This window comes from Dipodomys spectabilis, unplaced genomic scaffold (assembly GCF_019054845.1).
Source record: "Dipodomys spectabilis isolate Male_0828 unplaced genomic scaffold, ASM1905484v1 ptg000006l, whole genome shotgun sequence".
Taxonomy (NCBI): domain Eukaryota; kingdom Metazoa; phylum Chordata; class Mammalia; order Rodentia; family Heteromyidae; genus Dipodomys; species Dipodomys spectabilis.
In genome coordinates, this window is record NW_024870683.1 from 8545732 (window position 1) to 8570228 (window position 24497).

General features: G+C 45.5%; 1 protein-coding gene across 7 annotated transcripts in view; it reads right to left on the reverse strand.

Annotated features, from left to right (window-relative positions):
• The window catches only part of Pax5 (paired box 5), a 174595-nt gene that overhangs the window by 101751 nt on the left and 48347 nt on the right, over positions 1 to 24497 (reverse strand). For all 7 annotated transcript variants that reach the window (XM_042696458.1, XM_042696430.1, XM_042696450.1 and 4 more), the window contains one exon: positions 4293 to 4468. In XM_042696458.1, the coding sequence (XP_042552392.1) occupies positions 4293 to 4468 (176 nt within the window). The remainder of the gene's footprint in view (positions 1 to 4292; positions 4469 to 24497) is intronic.

Below are 24497 nucleotides of genomic sequence, written 5' to 3' on the forward strand. Positions count from 1 at the left end.
TACTATGGCCTTGATAATAGCTCAGTGCAGGTATAAACTCCCATACTACCACTCCTCTAGATCTCTGCCTGAGCCATTCTTTCTACCTTAATCTCTCTCCAGCCAATCTTATCATCTCCACAGATCTGAAGCCTGCCAGCCCTACAGTCATCTAATCCAGGAAACCTTTTCCTTTTCCAACTGGACATGTCTGTCTCCCCACCCCTTCTTATGTCTCCTCTACCTCCCTGTAGTGGGACACAAACCCATTTGTGAGAAAAACAAGCTCCCTGAAGGCAGAAAGCATCATCCAGAGCTTCATCTATCTCCTGCAGTACCTGGCTCCTTGCGGGAGCTGTTGAGGCCATCCCTGCTGGCCAAGCTCTGTTATTCTGGGCAAATAAATGCAAGCCAGCCTAGAGAAACATCACCACTCAGAGGGCTAAGCAGCTCATCAGAGCAGGAGACATTTCTGGTGGCTTTCTCTGTCAGACAAGGGACAGACCTTTTCCTGGTTTAACCCCGTCACCTTTGAACTTCCTGGGAGGTCAACAGTCCTTTCCCCTTCCCCAGCTGTCTCTCTGTCTCTAGCCCTATGGGAGAGAGGGCCCTGGGTCCGTTCCATTTTGCACCCGTATTGATCTGTTGGCAGCAATGGGCTGGATAATTAGCCAGGAATTAGGGTTTCTATTACAGCCAGGAGGCTGCTCCAGCTGATTTATCACCTGAATAATTTACTGTGATTGAAAGGAAATTAAAATGAACTCCATTTGACAACTGTGAGCTTTTATGGGCTTTAGTGAAGGCTCAAAAGCCAGATTAATAGCCTGGTGTTGGTTAATAGTCTGCCGAGGGTAAATACTGCAGTCTGCTTGCACTCTGCGGCCTTCCTGTGGTGGCCGGAGGAGGGACCCACTCCACCAAAGCCAGTACCCATGACAGCCCAGCCAGCATCAAGGCAAGTTTTACTGAAACAAATTCTACTACTGCGGTGTCAGCAAACACACACACACACACAGACACACACACACACACACACACACACACACACACACACACACATCACCACCACCTACACATACACACAGGCTATGCACAATTCACCACCATTTGTCCCCCCACCCCACCCCACCCCAAGTTGATTTTTACTCACTGTCCATGAAGGGAAAACAGAATTGCTTTTTCAATAACCATTTGGAAAAAAGGAAGTGTTTCAAGGTTTGGAAAGTTTATAGCCATTACTACTGAATAGATTTTTTCTATGCTGTTTTCCATTTTTCATCTGAAACACTCACCTAGCTGCCTAGGTGCCTCTGTGGCACAAACCTCTCAGGGAATGGCTGTGAGAGAGCAAGCATGACCACTTGACTAGTTCACTGGACTGAGTAGCATGAACTGTCGGGGGGCCTCCTGGCTGCTCCTTAGTCCTGGGGAATAAGTGGTATAGTACTGTGAGTAGTATAGTATTGCCCATAGGAGTGGGTCTCTATTAACGTCTGCCACCAGGGCAAAAGGTTTAGCAAGTTTCTCGATGACAGCCCAAGCCAGGGCTACACACACAAGGCAGAACTGGGAAAAGCAGTAAGATGAGGAGGCTCTAAGTTCCCATTAGTGACTAGCAGAACCCCAGCATGTCTCTGAACAGGAATGCTTTTCCAGGGAGATGGGGTAGGTAATTCAGCAGATTGTGACCTCCCTAAGCCAAGGGAGGACACTGAGAGTTCTGGAACATCCCACAGGCTCTGCCTTCAGGAGGCCACCTGCATGCTAGCAGATCCCCCCAGCACACAGGGGCCTATAGCACCACTTTACACAATATGGGACAGAAGGTTCAAAGTCTGATTCCAGCTCTGTGGCCCCTATAATCCTGAAAATGGGGTGAACAACCCAGAGAGATGTTCTAATCCACTCAAGGGGGAATCACAAACTGCCCAGCCTGCTTAGCCAGCATGTCAATGAAAGAGCCAATGAAAGGCTACATGTGAAAGAACTTTGAAAAGTGACAGCTATCAACATGTGTAAGGAAGATCTCTGTGGTCACTGTAGGATGCTATTGCTGTCACCTCCAACCATGATAACTAAGACCATTGCTATGAAAAGCAAGGTCCAGATAAGCACCTTGTTCAACCTAGCAGAGCCAAGACTAAATCAAGCCAGCAGAAGTAAAAGTAACGGCAACCTCCACCCAGGCCTCTAGGCCACAGAGACACATAAGCTCACGTAGCTTGATGTGTACGCTAATGAAAGAAGTAGGCAGCCTCCACAGCCAGCATCTCAGGGCCTCCTTCCTGTGTCACCTCCATACCACTCTGGGGTTCACAAGGCAGATCCCATGGAACACACACCAGACTGAAAGTAGGCAGGAGGAGACTCAAGGAACCTGTACCCTTGACCTGCATCCTTGCCCATCTGCAGCCCCTTGCTCCTGCCATCATTTGTCCAGATTGATTGGGAATGGGGTGTGAGGGTATGTCATTCATAGTCCAGTGCCTGTGTGTGAACAGGCCAGCTCCACAGCCTCACCTTCCATCTCTCCTCATTACCACATGCCATTGGGAGGTGACACAGATTAACCAGAAAACACTGAGTCAGTCATTATCGTTCAGATTGTTCAGTCTGCCTGCTGGCCCCGCCTCAGAGCTCACAGAGAGACAGGCTTGTGACATGCCTGCAACACTCTGAAGGACACTGCTAGTAAAAAGTCCTCACCAAACTTGTAATGCAGGGCTCTTTCCTGTCCTTCAGGACCACAACCATGTCCCCTCCTCAGTATCCTCGCTCTTGATACTCCTAATTCTTTCTCTCAACACTGCATCAGGACCCATAGAAACTACACTCTTGTTCATGGCCTCCAAGTTCATGGCAGGCTACTCCTGTGAACTATGGGCAGAGCTGGCATCTGATTCATCCTCATCCCTCTTATGACTGGCACTATGCCAGGCCTGAATACAAGAAATATGTCTGAGTGAGTAATGAGAGAGTAAGTAAGTTGAATAAGACACATGGGTGGCTTCAGAACTCTTCTTCCTTCAGGTCAGCCTCACTGTCACTATGCAGTCTTTCCTAATATCCCGTGCCACATGAAGCAGGTCTGTCAGAACCTCGGTTTCCTTGTGAATCTTGTGAAGTGCAGAGAATTTCTCTGACCCAAAATGGCTATGTTCACCCTTCACCACATACTTCCTAAGCAGCTTCACACAGCTCTGTCCTCGTTCAGCCTCCAAACAATGAGAGAGTTGAAGGCTTGCCTCTCTTGTCCCTGCTAGCCCTAAAGTTACGTGATTATGGCAAACTGTCATAATAGCCTTGGAGGCCTTCCTTACTTCTCAGGACCCAGGAGAACCTCTAGACCTTCCTCCCCATGAGAGCTTACACAAATGGGCTACATTGCTTTAAATGTTCTGTTGGAAAATTCCAGGAGCATCATCTGATTAGCATTAAGGAGAGGCTCAGTGAAGCCAATGCTGCCATCAGTACCGGCTGAGAAAGTGCTGGGGACAGTTATTGCTTATAGGCTCTGTCCCATTCACCAGACGGCTGCTCTCAGCAGCTAGAACAATGTCTATGTTGCCTATGGCTATAAGGTGGCCAGCTGAGGACCTGGCATAGACAGGGCATCAGGAACTATTGTTCAGAATTGAACTTGGCACTTTTATGACCATATTCAGGCCCTGAGATTTTTTTCAATAAGATCTTTCAGTAAGATCTTGCTGGTCCCATCTATACAGGCAGTGACTGATTCCTCTGCACAGGGACAGCAAGCCGGTTATACAACAAGGGTGGTCCTGTGGTTTTTTTCCCTCTCTTCTAATGCCCCGTGAAGGAGCTTGTCTAATGACAGACTTCTTCACTGCCAATTCCCTTGGATGCTACAGACTCTAATAGCATGTCAGGGTGATCTGACAGAAGGCCTGGCACTTTATGGCTGTGAGACACCCCCCAGGACAAATGGTGATTATATATTTGGAATATTACCCTGCATGATAGAAGAAAGACCCAAGACCACCTCAAGTGGCCCAGTGATAACTATACCCCCCTTGTCCAGGGAATCCTGAGAAAGGACTATTGAGCAATGGCAGAGCAGTCAAACCAGTCACTTGCCCCCTGGCTGACCAGAGAAAGAGGTGCCAGAGACCACTGACCATTCCAAACAAGTCCCACTGGGATGTGGAGACTGGCCATGTTTGGCCAAGAACAATGAGAAGCCCATTCTGAATAGGATATCTCAAATGACCCTGCCTCCAGGTAGCCAGCTGAGTGACCCAGGCCTGAACTATGGTGGCAGAAGCTGTGAGTGTGCATCATGAGCATACCTGCTCTGGCTTAATGGGCTCCGTGGTGGTGAAGATGTCCGAGTAGTGCTGTCTCTCAAACACACGGTCCAGCACCTCTAGCTGCTGCTGCGTGAACAGGTCTCCCCGCATCTGCTTCCGGAGGAAATCTCTGCCTGGAAGTGAGTGGCCATTGGGCACCGGAGACTCTTGAATGCCTTTGATGAGTGTGAGAGAAGAAGGGTAAAGTAAGGTTACATAGCTTGCTAAAGGAACACAGCTTAGACCCTGAGACTTGGAAGAGGTCCTGGCCACCCTCCAGCCCACTCCCTCCCATTGTTGTAATATCATCCACCAAAAGGCCTTCAGCATAGCTTAGCCAAAACCAGCACTATGCCCTTGAATTTCCAGAACTGTGAGCTAACTCAACTTCTTTTTCTTTATAAAGTTACTTCCCTGAAATATTTCATATGGTAACAAAAGCTGGACAAAATATAGGACATCATTATTTTCCCCATTTGTCAGATGAGAAAATTGAGACCTAGAGACATTTGATGATCTGCCTGAGATTAGAGATAAGGTTGATTCAGAAGCTTCATCACAGGTATTACTGCTCCTTCTATACTGAAATTCACTCTGGTGGTACCATTTTCCCCAGAGCTAATGTCCTCACCCAGTACAACTGCCACCACATAGTATGACCATTCAATAAAACACTGTTCTGGAAAGGCAATAGGGAAACAGACATTCTCATACAGGTGGTCACACACCTATGCAAGGCAATTTGACTAAATCTATCAAAATCACAAGTATATGTTCCCTTTGATAGAGTGATTGCATGGCAGGGGATTTATTTTACAGCCTCATTTACACATATGGAAAGTGATGTATGGACAAGGTTGTTAGAGTAAGAGATGGAAGCAACCCAAGGTTATTTTACAGGGGATTGGTTAAACAAGCCATGTGCATGTGCATAACGAATAGTCTGCACAGTAAGGACAACAGGCTCCTCTGTGAGTCACCATGGAAAGATTTTCCAGATACATCCTTAGCTGAAAAATGAGCAAGGTACAGACAGCACATTGCACATAACACATAGCACTTTGCTTAAAATAGGAAGAAAATAAGGCTGTATAGTACATATTTTTATAAACTCAGATTTATATTATACAAGCCTTATTTTCTAGCGCATGGACTATAACAAAAAGTACTACACACAACAATAGTCACATAGAGATGAATGATATAGGAGAAACATTTACAGCAGAACCTCATTCTGAGAGGTAGGAACTGAGTAGATGAGGTAAGGTGGAGGAGAATATTTTCACAGCATATTTATCCCTGTTTGATTTTAGAATTTTAAACATGTTAGTTATTTGGAAACATAAGGGTTTTGTTCTTTAAAAAAAAAAAAAAAGCCTGGGGGCTGGGAAGGTGGCTCAGTGGTAGAGTGCTTGCCTTGCATGCCTGAGGCTCTGGGTTCGATTCCTCAGCACCACATAAGCAAAAAGAAAAAAGCCGGAAGTAGCACTGTGGCTCAAGTGGTAGAGAGCTAGCCTTGAGCTGAAGAGCTGAGGGACAGCACCCAGGCCCAGAGAGTTCAGGCCCCATGACCGGACTCAAAAAAAAAAAAAAAAGCCTGGTGTTGGTGGCTTATGCCTGTAATCCTAACTACTCAGGAGCTTGAGATCTGAGGACTATAATTCAAAGCCAGCCCAGGCAGGAAAGTTTGTGAGACTCATCTCCCATCAACTACCAAAAATCAGGAAATAGAGCTGTGGCTTAAAGTGGTAGAGTGCTAGCCCTAAGCATAAAAGCTCATGGACAGCACTCAGATCCTGAGTTCAAGCTCTAGGACTGGCACACATACACATACACACACACACACACACATACAAAATATGGTAGTATATATCTATAATCCCAGCAATTTCAGAGGTGGAGACAGATAGATCACAAGTTGGAGGCTACCCTGGGCTACATAATAAGACCCTGACTCAAAAATAAAATAAAAACAAATATCAAATGCAAATGAAAACCCAGAAACATCAGTTAAGAAAGTGCAAGACTAGATTCTCTGCTTTCTGCAGTTTTAGCTATTCACTCTATAAGTCTTTGGTGATGATGCTTACAAATAGGATAAAATAACTTTTGGAAGTCTTGGGCTTGACCTATGCATGATGAAAGCAAGTACAGAAGACAAAGATTCTGGAAAGGCAATGACCTTGGGTCTACCATTCTTTGGGACTCTCTACCATCTATTGTCCCTGGGGGTCTGACTAGAGATCTTGAAAACCCAGGCTGAGGTAGAGCACCTGCCTATGGTGTCAGGAAGCCACAAGGGTACCTGCTCTCATATTGAAAGGTGCCCTGGCACCAGGCCTTATCCAGATCCCACCCCTGCCATTATAGCTGCCCTACATGTCACCCATGGGGAAAAAAATCCCACCCATGTGAGGAATGAGATCAAACCAAGGAGCATAAAGCAATGGGATATCCTGTCACTGAGAATCAGCTACAAGTTGAGACTTCTTCAACTGCACCCTACAAAGTGAAGACACCAATTCCTGGCATTCATATGAGTATTATCTTTTCAGAGTCCCCATGAAGGCTGGCAGGCTCAGGGCACCCAAATTTTGAGTAGGGAAGGGCCTTCAGAAGTGGCCTACAAGCTCCTGAGAAAATAGATTCCACTTCGATTTTAACCCCAGAGGATACCATAGGCAGGGCACAGTCTAAATCATCAGATACCGCCACAAAATAGAAGCTGGTCTGTCTCATGAGTCCCAGCATAAAACCCAGATGTCTCTTCTGACAGCCTGTGACACTGACCTTCAAGACAGATGCTTGTCAGGCACCGGTGGCTCAGGCCTGTAATCCTAGCTACTCAAGAGGCTGAGATCTGAGGATCACGGTTCAAAGCCAGCCCGAGCAGGGAAGTCTGTAAGACTCTTATCTCCAATAAACCACTAGAAAACTGGAAGTGGTTCTGTGGCTCAAGCCACAGCCTTGAGCTGAAGAGCTCTGGGACAGCGCCCAGGCCCAGAGTTCAAGCCCCATGACTGACAAAAAAAAAAAAAGACAGATGCTTGTTCTTGCCCACAGGACATTATCCATAGGCCCTTCTTCCATCAGGGCCTATTTTATGGATACCATTTGCCTGGTTCCCAAGACTAGCAAGATGCGGGAGCTCCCAGCCTAGTCTGTACATATACACATACACATCACACCTCACATACACACATGTTACAAATACACCACACACAGGCATCACACTCATGCAACCCACTCACATATACTAACACCATACATGCATACTCACATATACACATGCCACACACATACACACCACACATAACACAAACATCACATGGACAATACATACCTCTCTCTTTCTCTCTCTCTCAGGAAGATGGCTCAACTTAATTCTACTCAGCTACTGTTCTTTCAGGCCATTTGGTAGTTTCAGTCACTCCTGGCACAATTTGACTTCTACCTCAGTCCCCAGAGCCTCCACTGAATTTCTAACTGCCAGAGAAGATCATTTCCTGTCTACTTACTTCAATTAACTAACCCATCCTGTAGCCTTCAAGCAGGCCCACAACTCCTCCTGTCTCCTTCTTGCCAGCCAGTTCTCCCACCAAGGCCTCACTAGCTTCCAACTGGGCCAAACCTCACCCCTCACCACCATTCTGCTTTCTCTCCCCTCAAGTTGCTCTACTAGATATGCCATGCTCTGACCTTCAAGAGAAGTTTCTCCTCACCAGTCAGGCCCTCTCTGCGATGGCCTCAGGCTCTTTGGGGTTCACTTCCTGGGCTCCTTCCATAGCTCAAAGCCCTGGAAAGGCAGAGCCTGCCTCCACTGAAATCCAGAAAGGTGGCTCCACTCAGGGTTCCTACCAACAAGGACACTCTCTCACACCAAGCAGAGCCTAGCACAGAGACTCTTGGCTCAGAGATATCTCCAAGGTATGCACAGGGGGTCCTTGGGAAAATTCTGTTCTGAAGGCACTTGTCCAAGACTTAACCAGCCCTTCTATGCTTGCTTTATTGGGAAAGGAAATGACAGGAAAGGAAGTGGCATCATTTACTCCTTCATACAGAAGATGGCTAAAGTCTGTCATTTCTTTAATAAGGCTTGGGACACATAATCACATAGTCATGAATGCATTAATCTAACAAATACTAATCAAGTGTTTACTCTGGACTAGTGATATTTAAAAAATAAAAAATTTGAGCTGGACATTGGTGACTTATACTTGCAATTTTAGCTACTCAGAAGGCTAAGATCTGAAGATCATGACTCAAAGCCAGACCAGGCAGGAAAGTCCATGAGATTCTTATCTCCAATTAACCACCAAAAAGCTGGAAATAGAGCTGTGGCTCAAGTGGTAAAGTGCTAGCCTTAAACGCAAAGCTCATGAACAGAGCTTAAGCCCTGAGTTCAAGACCCAGGACTGGCATATAAACAAACAAATAAAGAAAGAACAAATAAACACTTAAATATTGAACATAAAATAAACAAAAACAGGACAGAATAATGAGTAACACAGGCTTCCTCTTGTAATCTAGAGAAGGTGTCTAATACCAAATAATCATACACATAAACAGATGATTACAAACTGTGATAGATGCCAAGTAGAAAAAAGTATGTAGACATGTACACACATGATAATGGGAGGAGTCAAGGAAGGCTTTAACAGGAAGCCATGTTTGAACTAAAAGTAGAGGATGAGAATTGAGTGGAGAGAAAAGGGAATGCAAGGCAACAAAGACTGCTGCTCCAGGCTCCAAGCTAAGAATGACATAAAGAAACAGAGAACTAGAGGTATAGTTCAATGGTACAATCCCTGCCTAGCAAGTTCTGAGTTCAAACCCAGTGTGGGGAAAGAAAGAAAGAAAGAAAGAGAGGGGGGAGGGAGGGAGGGAGGAAGGGAGGGAGGGAGGGAGGAAGGGAAGGAGGAAGGGAAGGAGGGAGGGTGGGTAGGCAGAAGAGAAAAGGAAGAAGAGAGAAAAAAAGGCAGGAAGGAGAAAGGCAGGCAGGTAGGCAGGCAGGCAGGCGGGCAGGAAGGCAGGCAGGCAGAAAGAAAGGAAGGAAGGAAGGAAGGAAGGAAGGAAGGAAGGAAGGAAGGAAGGAAGGAAGGAAGGAAGGAAGGAAGGAAGGAAGGAAGGAAGGAAGGAAGGAAGGAAGGAAGGAAAGGAGGGAGGGAGGGAGGGAGGGAAGAAGGAAGAGAGGGAGGGAGGAAAGAAGGAAGAGAGGGAGGGAGGGAGGAAAGAAGGAAGAGAGGGAGGGAGGGAGGAAAGAAGGAAGGAAGAGAGAGGGAAAGGAGAGAGGGAGAGAAGGAGGAAAGAAAGAGAAGGAAGAATAGACAGTGAAATGGAATAAGAGAGAGGGAAGAGATCCCTGGAAAATCTGGAGTGGCAACAGACAGCTCAGACCAGAGGAGCTGAGACCTGCGGAAGGAGCCTCCAGAGAGATTGGGGAAACAGTTGCCCTTTCCATGTCCCAGTCCCAGGTGCTGAATCACTCATCTGTTTAGGTCAGGTCATGTTTCACAAACCTCCTAAGCTTTGGCTTTCCATAGAAACCAGGACCCATAAAGATGGGGCTTGCATTTTCAGGTGTTTGTGCCAGAGTCAGTCTATCAGCCATGCATGATCTGATGTGCTCATAAGAAACATAAACCATTCATCAACACAGGTCCTATTTTTCAGGTCAGATGCAGCTTCAAGCATACAGGCCTCCTCCTCCAGGATGCCTTCCCTCCTGTCCCTGCTGCTTCTTTGTCTCCATTGTTAGGGCTCTGATCACTTTCTCCCTTAGCTTAGAAACCAAATTTCTGGGGCTTTTTCACCCACACTGAGCTATTGGCTGCCTTATGTATGTGTGTAGGGTACTACAGGTAACTCAACTCTCCTGCTCCACAAGGAATATCTGTGGGGTAAACAAACAAATCAGTGATGCCTGGTGGCATCCATCTTCTCTCTATATGTGTGGTCTGTACATGTCAGCATCCCTCTACCTACCTTTATTCATCCATTTTTTCCCTCAACCAAACATAGTGAGTACAGCCACAAGCAAAAGCTAACACAACCCTAGTTTCATGGAGTTCCATCCAGCAGGGAAGGCAAATGATAATTTACAAATAATCAGACCAATAAGGTACAAGAATCAACCCAGATAAGCGCTCTTAATAAAAAGGTGTCTAGTTCTGAGAGGGCAGGGTTATGTCAACATCTACTATGTGTGACACAGTGGGTGCATAGAAATAGAAGGAGCCACACAAAGAGATTATGTGCTCAGAGGCAGCTATAGAAATGAACATCCAAAATTACACACACACACACACACTCTGTACCAGGGCAAGTCCGCACCTCCTGCTTGCAGTGTCAGCTTTCATAGCATCTCTCTGTGGTCTGACTTAATTGGAGAATGTGGTCTTACAGGCAGGTTACAAAAATACTTGGACCCATTTTATTCCAAGGAGAAAAATCCAAACACATGATGTGAATAGTATGCTTAAATATATGGATAGACACGAGCAAAAAGCACAAAGGTATACCAGGGGCATGGTATCTTTAAATCTTTTTTTCTACTCCAAATCAAATAATATGTAATAGACCCAGTGCTGGGCTTAGTCAACCATGGCTCATAGAATTAACATTCTGGAAGCTAGCTTCAGGGGAGCAAGGGGCAGGAAGCCCGTCTCAGGGAGCAAAGAAATGCTGGCTTTAAATTTCAGGTTAAACCAATGTTATTCACAACCTGGCTTTGGAGCTAAAAGCTTTACACAATCGGGTCTGGTCACGCAAAGAGGGAGGAAGCAAAATGGTCTCAGATTCCCATCTGTCAGGAGAAAGCTGTCTCTTGTGTGTCTTAAAAGATCATAAACCCATTGCGTTTTCCTCAGAGCACAGCAGAGTCAGGGGGTTGAATTTTTCTTGGAGAGCTCTGGTTTGTTTCTTTTAAAATCATCATGTGCATTATGTCTAAAGATGTTCACTGAGGGAAAGAGATAAAAACAAATAGGAGTCTACAAAATCCCTCTGGCATCATGGCCTTTTGGCTTCCATCTTAGCTGGAAGTAGAGAGGTCCTTGGAAAGATGGTTAGAGCCACTGGTCAGCCTCCAGCTTTCCTAAAAAAATTCTGTTTCACTACAGAACCTAGGGGCAAAGCCAGAGTCCTCACAGAACTTCTTTCAACCTCACAGCTTCTCCTCAGGTGGCAGGAAGAGATACAGACCAGGATTCTAGCCCCAGCTCTGCCTTTACTTGTTTAAGCTGAGAGATCACCTGCCCCAGTAAGTCTAGAGCCTGGATGACCAGACAAATGTGCTAATCTGACCTGGGACATTTCTAGTTTGGGGTAAATGAGCCCAGGAAGCCTAGCATTGTTCTGGCTAATTCTAAAGGCAATGTGTACAAAGCAAATGCCAACAAGATTTGATCCACCACTGATTGGCAACTTCAAGTAATTGTTTCTGATGCAATTATTAAGAAGTTTGCTAATCCAGATGTGGTATCTCATGCCTGTAATTCTAGATACTTGTAAGGCAGAAATAGGAAGCTAACCCAGGCAAAAAGCTATTGAGATTCCCCATCTCAACAAATAAAGTGGTTGAGATTTATACCTCCAGCTAGGCAGGAGATGTAAATAAGAGGAAGAGTCTAAGCAGCAGGGGGCAGGGGGCAATCACAAGACCCTATCCATTAAACAACTAAAGCAAAAGTGACTGGGACATGGTTTAAGTGGTAGAGTATCTGTATAGCAAGCTTGAGGTCCTGAGTTCATACTCAGTACCATGAACCAAAAAAAAAAAAAGGAAAGGAAGTTTGCTGGAGGTAACTTCAGCTCTACTATTTCTCTATAGGGAGGTCTAGGTATCACATGGGTTATAAAAGAGGACCTAGGTCCAGTGATACATTAGCAAGATCCCCTGCATAATATTGGAAGTACATCATCTGCCCCTAGCAAATAATGGATGGATGCTGTTCAGTGTCAGACATTAAGTCAAGTTGTTTCCTCATCTTATCTTTCATTTCTCTGCTCCTGAGGTTGATATGAAGTAAGTCTTCTGATCCCATGGTGTCTGACAGGATGATAGCTGTTGATACTGCCATCTTCACCAGGAAAACCCTTCTAAGCCTCCCACAGGACAAAGTCAAAGGTCACCAGGCCTCTATTAGCTATACAACAGCAAGGACCATCCCTCCATTTCCCTTCAATGCCATCTCAGCAGGCTACCTGTCCAGTCCTAGTGTCTCTTCACCATTGCTCCTCAAAGACACTGTTCCTCCCATTCCCTCTTTTGGCATACTCTCCATCCCTGCCCATCAAGGTTCTGCCTAAAAGCGGCCTCCTTTCAGAAGCCTGCCTCCAGGTCCAATTAGTTACCTTTCCTTCCAGCTCTCCCTCAGGAAGTGAAATAGGCTACAACTAAACCTTGAAGTTTATTCTTTTTTTGGGGGGGGGGGTCCGGTCTTGGGGCCTGAACTCTGGGCCTGGGCACTGTCCCTCAGCTCTTCAGGTCAAGGCTAGTGCTCTACCACTTGAGCCACAGCGCCACTTCCGGCTTTTTTCTTTTTGCTTATGTGGTGCTGGGGAATCGAACCCAGTGCCTCATGCATGCAAGGCAAGCGCTCTACCACTGAGCCACCTTCCCAGCCCTTGAAGTTTATTCTTTACAACCCTTTCCATGAGCTTGATTTTCAGAGGAATCCCAATTTTATAGCTAAGAAAACTGGCACAAAGAGATTAAGTGACTTACTCAAGGTCACATAGCAAATACTCAGCAAAGCACTTCTAAACCTGTTCCCCTGTATGAGAATGAAGCTGGGCATGTGACAGATGTGGTTCAGCATGCTGGAGAATACAGCACAATGTCAACAGGCCCAGGTTCAAATTCCCCTCAGAGTCTAAAAAACCCATGACATTTGAGTGACTTTTTTAGCCTTAATTTTTCTCATCTACCAAGTGGGACAAAAATGGCACCGGATTGATTAAAGGCTTCAGTAAGAATAAGCTTAAAAGATTTAGCATCACACCTGACATGCAGTAAGGTATAAAAACATAAATTGTTTCTAAGATTGTTCTTTCTTTTCCTGCTAAGAGAACAGCTGTCTAAAAACAGAGCCCACATGTGACTCACCTCAAGCCTAGGGGATTCTGATTAGTTTGTGAGGGGCTTTCCAGCTCTGCAGTTCAGGGGAGCTCCACCTTCTACAGTGGCAGTCTCTGGAGTTAGCAGAGAACTTGGGAGAGAACTATCTGAGAGCAGTTGGGCATGATGAAATATCTGTAACCCCAGAACCTGAGAGATGCTACTACAATGCATACCTGTAATTCCAGTACTTGAACTCAAGATCCTATTTGAGTTATATAACAATACCTTGTCTCAAAAACAAAAGAAATTGGGTGCTTGTAGCTCATACTTGTAATCCTAGCTATTAAGGAGGCTGAGATACAGGGGATGGTAGTTCCAAGCTAGGCCAGGCAGAAAAGTCTATGAGCTTCTATCTCCAAAATAACCAGTAAAAAGCAGGACTAGAGGCATAACTCAAGTGGTAGAGTACCTACCAGCTAAGCAAGCAAGCAAGCAAGCTGAGCAAGCATAGAGCCCTGAGTTCAAAATCCCAGTATTGCAAATAAATAGAAAGAAGGAAGGAGGAAGGAAGGAGGGAAGACGGAAGGAAGGAGGAAGAGAAGGAAGGAGGGAAGGAGCAAGGAAGGAAGGAAGGAAAGTAGAAAGGGAGGGAGGGAGGGAGAGGAAGGGAGGAAAGGAGATGGGAGGAAAGGGAAGGAAAGGGTACGGAAGGGAAAGGAAAGGAAGGGAAGGAAAGGGGAGTAACTCCATTGTATCAGTGATCCTGTAGAGGACAGAGTGAAACAATAGGAGTTTATGTTCTACGTACTCCTAAGATTTGAAGCAGTTCATAAAATGTTGAGCACAGATGATGATTAACTCTGCAGACTGAGCCAAGCTCCAATCTTCCTGGTTCATACCAAAAGGCAAAGGCAGCCAGTCATATATTGTTCAGTCTAACAACAGTAAAACATACCATTTATTCCCTACTCTAACTGACTCGGGACTTCTGTTCTCTCTTGTGTTTTGGTGCTTGAGTTACTCAGGGATGCCCAACAACAGGGAGAGGTCAGGAGGGGCCAGGACATCCCATACTAGGTGCAGGCTGATGGATCCAGTTGGTTGACATTTCTCACACATCTACTGTGGGCCAAGCCTCTTGCTGGGGAAATGCCCCATGGCAGCCAAGACCAAAATCAATGTTATGGGTGATGTTATAAAGCCCATCACAGATGAGAAAATCTAAGTGGCAGGGAGGAAAATTCCATTGAAATTACCATGATTCCACCATTAGTTTCACTCAATCTTTCCTCTCAGAGAAGGAAAACATGAAATTGTTCAATCACCAAACACACTCAGGTTTGAGTCCAGTAAATATGATTGTGCCATATATTATTCAATATATCCTAAGCTATTGGTTAAGAAAAGCTGCCACATGAGCTGGGAATGTAGCTTAGTGATAAAGTGCTTGCCTAGCATGCATGAAGCCATTGGTCCAATTCTGAAGCCCTTAGTCCAATTCCTCAGTACCACATAAATAGAAAAAGCCAGATGTGGTGCTGTGGTTCAAGTGGTAGAATGCTAGCCTTGAGCAAAAGCAGCTCAGGGACAGTGCCTGGGCCCTAAGTTCAAGCCCCAGGACTGAAGGGGGGTGGGGACAGAGAGTTGCTACAGGACTGAGGCTCCATCCAGAAAAAAACTCAGAGCAAATAGTATGAACTCAACCTATTCAGAGCTTACTCTGGAAAGCACTGTTCTAAGTGCTTTACCTACTAAATTCTTACAAAAGCCCTTCATGTTCAATGTTTGTTCTTTCTCCCACTTTACAGATGAGGAAAGTGAGGCACAGAGAAGTTAAATAACTTGTCACACAGCTAAGAAAAGGAGCAAGAATTCAAACAGTCTGGAAGTGGCGCTATAGCTCAAGTGGTAGAGCGCTCGCCTTGAGCTGAAGAGCTGAGGGACAGCGCTCAGGCCCAGAGTTCAAGCCCCATAACCGACAACAAAAAAAAAAAAAAAAAAAAGAATTCAAACAGTCTGATTGCAAAGTCTGCTCTTTACCTTACACTAAACACCTCCACTTAATTCATGCTGGATAGAGGAGGGGTCCAGAAAGGGCCCTCCTAAATCTTAAGGAGAAGTAGGAAGAAGTAAGCCAAAGAAAGAGACAGGAAGAGGATGTGCACTCTAATGAGAGAGAACAGCATTGGCAAAGCCTGGAGACCGGTGAAATCAGAGTACTCTGGGAATAGTTGTGATTTGGTGCAATTTGAGTTAGGGGAAGGGGAGGGAAGCATGGTGCAAAAGGCCTTCCTCTCTATCTTGATGCTCAATACCATTACCCATTATCCAGAACTTAACATATACTTGGATATATAAAGAACACAAATACCTTATTGAAAGTCTCCTGGTGTTGGTGTAAAGAGATGGGCTGTGTGTGCAGAAAAGCACCAAGATGATTGCAGAGCAGGCAGGAAGTAATACCTTGTGCATTGTCACAGGGTAAGTCTATTCTCTCTAATCCACACTGTCCAAGTCCATTACCTTGTCCTGTGGTACCTAATTACTCCACCTTACACAACCATATGCACACTAATTAGGGAAGATGTTAACTACAATAGTGAGAATATTCCAAAGCAAATGAAATATTACTAGAAGCAAAAGGGCAATTTGTTTCTGGGAATTGTGCTTTTAAATGAGAGCAAAGAATGCCAAAGGCTTTGTTTTAATTGTACCTGGAAAGACATCTGTGTGCATCCTTTTTCCTGCTTTCGTGCACCCAGCAGTTTGTCTCCCATCCCCCACTGTGCAGAATAAATAAATAGGTGAGGGTTTAAAAATCATATTTACTCTGATATCTTTACATTAGCCCCATTTGAGTTTTTAAAATTACTGTCTTTATTTTTTCTCCCAAGGATGATATAACTAAAAAGAGAGTTCATATTTTGAAGTGTATCTATCTGATCATAGCACAAATGTTTTCAGGTGAAATCACTATATTTCTCTAAGATGAGTATGGGCTTTGTCATAGATCAAGCTGAGAGAGAAGAAAAAAAGATAAATCATCAGAGATCCAAAAATACTTTTCATTTGGAGAAGATATCAAGCCATTTCGATGGGGCTGATGGAATCCCCGTTCTGTCTCCATTACCTGCCTCAGGCAGCCCCAGCCAAGAGCCAACTACTGAGATTATATTCCCTATAAGATGGTCCCCGATATATATATATATATATATGATCTTCAACCTCTATTGATTGACCAATTTCACAAGCAAAGACTGGTGAAATGAAGCTGAAATGAACATCATGCTTTAACTCATTGAACCTATCAGGCCTGAGTTAATCTCACTGTCCACTGTCTCTGATAGAATTCAATTGATCAATCATGTTTCGGTGATAGTACCATTTCACTGGCTTATTGCTTCTTCATTTCAGAGCTTGACCTGTTAGATATACTCGAACTGGCTCGACTCCTCTTGGATACACAGAGATCAGCCTCTGCCTGCCAACGTGTGTCATCTCCTGTCCCAGCTGAAAAGAACTCAAGAGGCTTTTGTGTATATCTGCTGTGTGTTTTTCTACCAAATGCACGCACTCAAGGGGTGGATTCATGATGGCAAGGAATCAGGCAAGCACAAATTACAAGAAGGGCTCTTCTTTCCACATGGAAGCCCTGTTATTTACCATGTATATAGATAAATTGGTGTTTATTATTGTTTTACATAGGCAAGAGAATACACCTAGATGGGGAAAGGCACATTGGAAAATGACGACAACCATCTATCTTTACCTTTCAAATATACTTAGTCACGTTGAATTAGATGATAGCCATCGGGGCTGGGAAGGTAGCTCAGTGGTAGAGCGCTTGCCTTGCATGCCTGAGGCCCTGGGTTCAATTCCTCAGCACCACATAAGCAAAAAGAAAAAAGCCGGAAGTGGCGCTGTGGCTCAAGTGGTAGAGCGCTAGCCTTGAGCTGAAGAGCTGAGGGACAGCGCCCAGGCCCAGAGTTCAGGGCCCACTACCGGACCAAAAAAAAAAAAAAAAGATGATAGCCATCTATCTTCTCTGATTTTTATGAAAACCTTAGGAGATGGGTAAGAGATGAGGAAATGGTGGTAGCTTATCCAAGGTCACACAGCACAATTATCAGGCCAGGTGAGACTGACTGCCTGGTGTGTCAATTCTTCAGTGCCTTCTACCCGCACTGAAGCCAGCCTCTGGTGATTTGCCATTTAGGCAAAACATTTTTTCCTTGACTACTCAAAGGCAAGAAACAGCCTCAAACTTTAAGTCAGAATCCAGGAGCCAATAACTTGTTCACATCTATAATCCTGGCTACTTAGGAGGCTGAGATCTGAGGATCATGGTTCAAAGCCAGCCCAGGCAGGAAAATCCATGAGACCTTTTCCAATCAACCACCGAAAAGCCTGAAGTAGAGCTGTGGTTCAAGTGGTATATTGCCAGCTTTGCCTTGAGAAAAACAAAAAACAAAAAACCTAAGGTACAGCATCCAGGCACTGAGTTCAAGCCCCAGAACCAATGCACAGAAAATTTAATTCAGGTCATTTTACAGTCTAGGATAGATTCCAAAATCTTCTGTAGCTTCTTGTACAGCTCAGAAACTGAGCAAGTCCAGAGAACAGCTTTCCAAAGTCACTGAGACACTAGAAGAGTGTATATAAGACTCATACCTAGATCCTGGACCCTCAGCTCAAAGCTTTCCCCACTTTCTGTCCAAGTTTCACTGAGTTACATCAAACCATGGAGTCTTTTTTTTTTTTTTTTTGTCGGTCGTGGGGCTTGAACTCTGGGCCTGGGCGCTGTCCCTCAGCTCTTCAGCTCAAGGCGAGCGCTCTACCACTTGAGCTACAGCGCCACTTCCGGTTTTCTGGTGGTTTATTGGAGATAGGAGTCTCACGGTCTCTCCTGCCCGGGCTGGCTTTGAACCGCGATCCTCAGATCTCAGCCTCCTGAGTAGCTAGGATTACAGGCGTGAGCCACCAGCGCCCGGCTTCATGGAGTCTTTTGACACAGAACTTCATACTCCTCTGTCAACATGGCCCAATGTGCTGCTGTGTGATTCCTTCTGGGCATTTAATTTAATTTCCCCATTTCCAAACCAATACTGTACTAGGGGAAATCAGGGGCAAAAGCAGTTTGCTGGCTGCCTGGGGGAGGCAGCTCTAGGCTGAGCCCAGCAGGAAGGTCTCTGGAGGAATTGAAGGCAATGACAGTTTGCAAATAAGCTTGCATCTGCTCAGAGCTGGCCTGGTCTGCAGTCTGCAACCATGCTGTGCTAATGGATCCCTGTTTACTAGGAGCTGGGGAGATGCCAAAAATAAAGCAGGTGCCTCTGGAGGGAGAAGGGGCACCATGGCTGAAGCCTAAAGCTGGGGATTAACAGCTTGTTGGTTAAGCTGGGACAAGGGTCTTTGGGCCATCGACTGCCTCCTTTCCTCCTCATGGGTCCATAGATCCCCCAGACTCTCTGGCCATCGCTCCAAATAGTCAGCTCATTGTCCATTCATACTGATACATTCACAATCATTCCAGACACAGGAAAAGGAAGGGACCCCCATGGTCCAACACAGCCACAGTTTGGACACCCCAATGCAGAGAGTCAAGATAGAGGTGTAGACTGGTGGGTACCTCTCACCCAAGAAAGAATTTGTCCATGAAGAGAGCCAGGGCTGGGAGATGGTAAGGAAGCAAGGTCTGTGGGAAGTAGGGGATAGACAGACCCCCTGGAGCACCCTGCTAGAGGTCCTGGGCTGCCACCTGTTGACACTTCTAGCTCACTCAACAAACTCTGCAATCTCTCAAAGCTTACCAGACCTTTAAGGCCAGGGTCATTCCCTTGCAGCTCCAGCTTTTTTACCCTACTTTCTCCTACTGTCCCATTACAGTTCTGTCCACACTGCTTCTTAGTTGTGCCAAGCACATCCTGTCACAGGGCATTTGCATTTGCTCTTCCTTATATCTGGAACTCCTCCCCTAGATAACTGTTTGGCTCACTCTTGTCATCTCATCATTAAGGCCACCCTTCATAAAACAGCAAATGTCTCTATCTCCTTATTTGCTTCGTTGGCCTCCTTATAACAACATTGAACCACATACCTCTTATTTTCCCATTCTCTTCCTTTGGTAAAGTGTCACTCATGTGGACATGATTGTTTTACTCATGGCTGTGTCTCTAGCACCTAGAACAATGCCTGGCACAGAGTAGGCACATAATAAATACTTGGAGAAGTCAGATTCAGTGGATCACATCTGTCACTCTAGCTACTTAGAAAGCAGAGATAGAAATCACAGTTCACAGACAGCCTGGGCAAAAGGATGGGTATGGTAGTGTACACCTGTCATGCCAGCTATGCAGACATCGTAACTAGGAGACTGACCCTGGGAAAAATTCAAGATATTATCTGAAAAGTAACTAAAGCAAACACACAGACACACACACACACACACACATGCAAACACACACAAACACACACACACATACACACACACACACACACACACACACACACACACACACACACACACACACACACAAAGGAGGAGAAAGGAATTGGGGGTGGGACTCAAGTAATAGACCTCTTGCCTAGCAAGTACAAAGCCCTGAATTCAAATACTACCAAGTAATGTCAAATAAATAAATAAGTAAATGAATAAGCAAGTAAATAGATAAATGAAATATGAAATAAATAGTCATAGAATGAATGAATAAAAGTAAGACTCATGTAGAAATAGAAAAATAGATCCAGAAGAAACAGTTTGCCTCTTAGTGATCTCCAGTGGTGAAGCAGTTGTCACTCCTTTCTGGGGACATCTGCTATTCACCTTCCATGCCTGTGGTTGGGATTCCTGAGATAGAATTTCCTCAGGGAAAACAAAGGGGGATGTCAGCCCTGCTCATTACTGCAGCTATGGAACCCAACAAACCAAGTCAGGAGCAAGGAGGTGAGTACATCACTCTTCAAGGAAGAGACTTGGCCTTGAAAGCATTTAAGTGACAAAGGTGGAGGAGGGCAGGGCTCCAGCTCAGTTGAGTGGCCTAATGATTCCTTCACCTCATCTGTGCAATGGTATCCATAATTTGTCAAATGCACAGCACTGACCACAACAGGTAAGGAAGTATCTCACCCCAGTCAAAAGGAAATTAGGGTTTCATATAAAGGATAAAATGGACTCATAGAGGAATGGCTACTAGGCTGAGTCCCTTGATTCCAACACGTCTTTCTCTGTGATAGGTGCTGTGATCCCAGCATTGCCCAAGGAGAAAAACCCTGTTTCAGCCCTCAGGGAGCCCAGTTGTGGAAGGCCCTTGGATAAGACATAGTGCTTTAGGGAAATCCCAAGTGTAGAAAGCATGAGAACCAGAGCAGGCAGTGGGAACCCAGAGAGGAGAGAACCTGGCTGGTATTGAAGGGAGTCTAGGAAGGCTGTCTAAAGGAAAACACTGGAGTCAAGATTGGGATGTGGGGCCATGATGGAAGAGGCACAAGGGACCGGATGTAGACAAGGCTGTTACCACTGCACCCATAGCAGAGGGTCATGCCACTTTCATATACAAATCAGGGTAGGCTTTGTGTCTCCCAGGTGCAGGTCGTAAATACAGTGCACAGTGTATGCAAACCGTGCTATATAACAGTCTCGGGGAAATTTCCAAAGGAATACAGGCCACCCAAAGAGACCCACTTGTTGCTGTGGTTCTATCTAGACCAGAGTGATGAGCATTTTTGAGATTTGAAAACCTATCGGTTATTTTTGTTACTGGGGAATATGCAGGCATTTAGTGGGGAGGACCAGGGATGCTTTTAGCCCAGTCCAACTCAGGAAGGAATTGCTTGGCATCTTCCAAATGCCCCAGCTTACAGTCTGGTTGGCAAAATTTCTCTTCAGAAATATTTGAGCCAGAAGCATGTTTTACTCATGTACACAAAAACGTAATGTTTCAGCTGAGTGCTGATGGCTTACGTCATCTAACTACTCAGGAGGCTGAGATCCGAGGATCACAGTTCAAAGCCATCTGGGGCAGGAAAGTCCATAAGACTGTTATCTCCATTAAACCACACAAAAAAAAACTGGAAGTAGAACTGTGGTTCAAGAGGTAGAGTGCTAGCCTAGAGTAAAACACCTGGGAACAGAGCCCAGACCCTGAGTTCAAGCCCCAGTACCAGCACAAAAACAACAAAAAACAAAAAAAACTGGTGTTTTCATTTGTACTCACTTTCCCAGGAAAATAACACCATAGAAACTGAGGAAAGATTATATTTTGCTTTGGCTGGAATTTTTTCAGGACATGTTCCCAATTTTAGGAAATCAGTTTATAGATAGCAACATAATCAGAGGCATTTATATTGCCAAAGACCACAGCTGTCTACATTGGTAGCTTCTGAATTCATGGTGACTCTGGACATCAATGAAAGCAACTAACCACTTTATTGGGTCTTCTGGTATAGTCAGGCTTGGGCATTACATGATGAAATACAAACCATTTCATTATGATTTTATTCTTCTTCTTCCTTTTGTGATGGTTCACACTATTGATTTTTAAATGTGTGTGGGTAGATTATTTTTTTCTCTAAATTTCATTTGAGGATAACAGAGAATGCACTACAAAATATTTGTTTTGGAGCCTGATATGGTGACTTATTCCTGTAATGTTAGCTAGATGAGAGAAAGAGATAGAAGGATCATGGTTCAAAGCAACCCTGTCAAAAAAAAATTAGTTGTGCTTGCTGTTAACAAGTAAGCCAGATACCTGTAACCCTACCTAGGTAGGAGTAATGAGAACTGAGACCTATCAGGGCAAAATGGCAAAAAGAGCTGGAGGCATAGCTCAAGTAGTAGAGCACCTGCTTAGCCAACACAAAGTCCTGAGTTCAAACCCCAGTAACTGTCAAAAACATTAAAATTAAAACATTTGTTTTAAAGAGGAGACATGGGTTGGCAGAATTTAAAGCCATTGTGCATGATTTCCAAAGCCTCCTCAGTTCCATTTCTTAGAGCTATCCCCTAGTAAGGGCCATCTTCCTGATCTTTCTGGATGTGAAATGGCTGTCACAGAAAAACAGATATCAAAAACATCACTAAAACAAGCATACTTCCTTGACTATGAATAGTGACAGCTTGTTCCTAGAAGACAACACTTGGATTTCCCCTACCCTTTTTAGAAAATTGTTGCTCACATTCAAAGAATCCAATTAGGACTAGGTGGAGAAATGACTTGAGCTTCTACAGCAGCTGCTGCTTCCCATCAGGGCCTTCTCTCTCTACCAGGCAGAGATAAAAATGGGAGCCAGGGCAAGAAAAGACACCTCAAAAGCGAATATGCTTATTGCTCAGCAAAGATGCACAATGAGCTGGGGGACTCACAGAGCTACAGCAGAGGGATTAAGACTGGGGTGCAGAATAAAGGAGGGATGGGCCCTGGTCGAGAAGGGGGATATACATTGCCCTTGCCAGCCAGTAGAGTAGTTCAGTGCACAGGCTGTGAAATGAAGCTGCTTGGGTTTGAATCCCAGCCCTCAACTTACTGGCTCTGTGATCCTGGACTAGATATTTAGAAGCTCATAGGGGAAAACACAATGGTCCCCCATCTCTGAAAGCCACTGCCAGCACAGTGCCTGTCACACAGTGCCTGAGCTTCACTGTCACTGTCAGCCTCAGAAAATTGAGGAAGGAAAGCAAATTCTCCCAGTGGTCACACTGCACTAGCTAAGAGCAGAAACCATGATGCTGTTCCTTCTTCCCCGCAAGACACTCACATCCTTCAACCCCAACTCCCCTCATTTGATACACAGGGACACTGAGGCCCAGAAGGGGGTGGGAGGAGGAAGAAAACTTGCACTCAAGTTTCCCAGTCCAGAGCATCATGCTCCTGTGTCTCCGTAAGTAGGAGAGGTCACCATGGGGTAGCACCAGGAATCTCTGTGTATGATAACAAAGGAATGCTCCCTCTGCTTGTACTTACTCTTTGCTAACTGGAAGAATCGAAGCCAATATCCAGCACTATATGTATTCCATTATCACCTCTCATTGGCCAGGAAGTTCACCAAGGGGAGGGACCTGCTATACCACAGTACCTAACATTGATCCTTGGTTGATATTTGTTGAGCAAGTGAATGATTAGCATGCCTGAAGACAGAACTGGAAAAGAAAGAGGGAGGGGGGAGGGAAGAAGGGAGGGAGGGAAAGAGAGAAAGAAAGGAAGAAAGAAAGAGAAGGAGGGAGGGAGGAAAAGAGAGAGAGAAGGAGGTAGGAAAAGAAAGAAGAGGTGGAGAAAGAGAGAGGAAAAGAAAATAAGAGAGAAGAGGAAGGGAAGGAGGAAGGGAGGGAGGGAGAAGGAAGGAAGGAAGGAAGGAAGGGAAGGAGGGAGGGAGAGAGGGAGACCTCTGGCATCTGTAGCCAGAAGGGAAGCAAGAAAAAAGAAGTTCATCCTCACCCTGGCTGGGTCTACCCCCGGGCCCCATGCCTGCCTTTAGAACGCATGGTCTGATGGAAGAGGCCACACCCTGAGTCAGCCATCCAGATGCCGCAGGGCTTCTCCTGGGGTCAGAGGATGCAGAAAGGCCAGAGGTGAAGAAGGTAGGCTATCCTTCCCCAGCTCAGGCACAGAAGATGAGGCTGTAATTCAGTTACCAACTCCTCAAGCCACAGTATTGGAAAAGAGATGTCTTTGTATCTTTTGTTAATGTTGCGTAGCTCAGAGACCCGAAGTTGACCAGAACCTACCCAGGCTCAGTGGAGGAGGAAGGAAGAGATCATAGACAGTCACAGCCAGGTGGGCCTGGCCAGTCTACCAAGCCAGCGAATAACGTAATAAGCCTGCGTCTGAAATCTGCCCTGTGCGTTGGACATCCAGCCTCTCACCGAGGTCCAAGGCAGCCTGGCAGACCTGTTTAGGGCTGACAAGCTCCGGTCTACCCCTAGATTTGTCCCCACCCAGCGCCACCCCTAGACCCCTCTCCTCCCGCGCATCCTCTGCTGGGTTGCTTGGCTCCCGCTCCTGTCGGCCTGCGCCTCTCCGCAAACCCCCACCCCCAAAAGCTGGCATTCGTTGTTGCCATAACAAACTCAATTGTTCTCAGCAGGGCTCCAGCAAATAAAGTCATTCATTACGGGCCTCTCCCGGCGCCGTGGGCTGCGCGGCAAT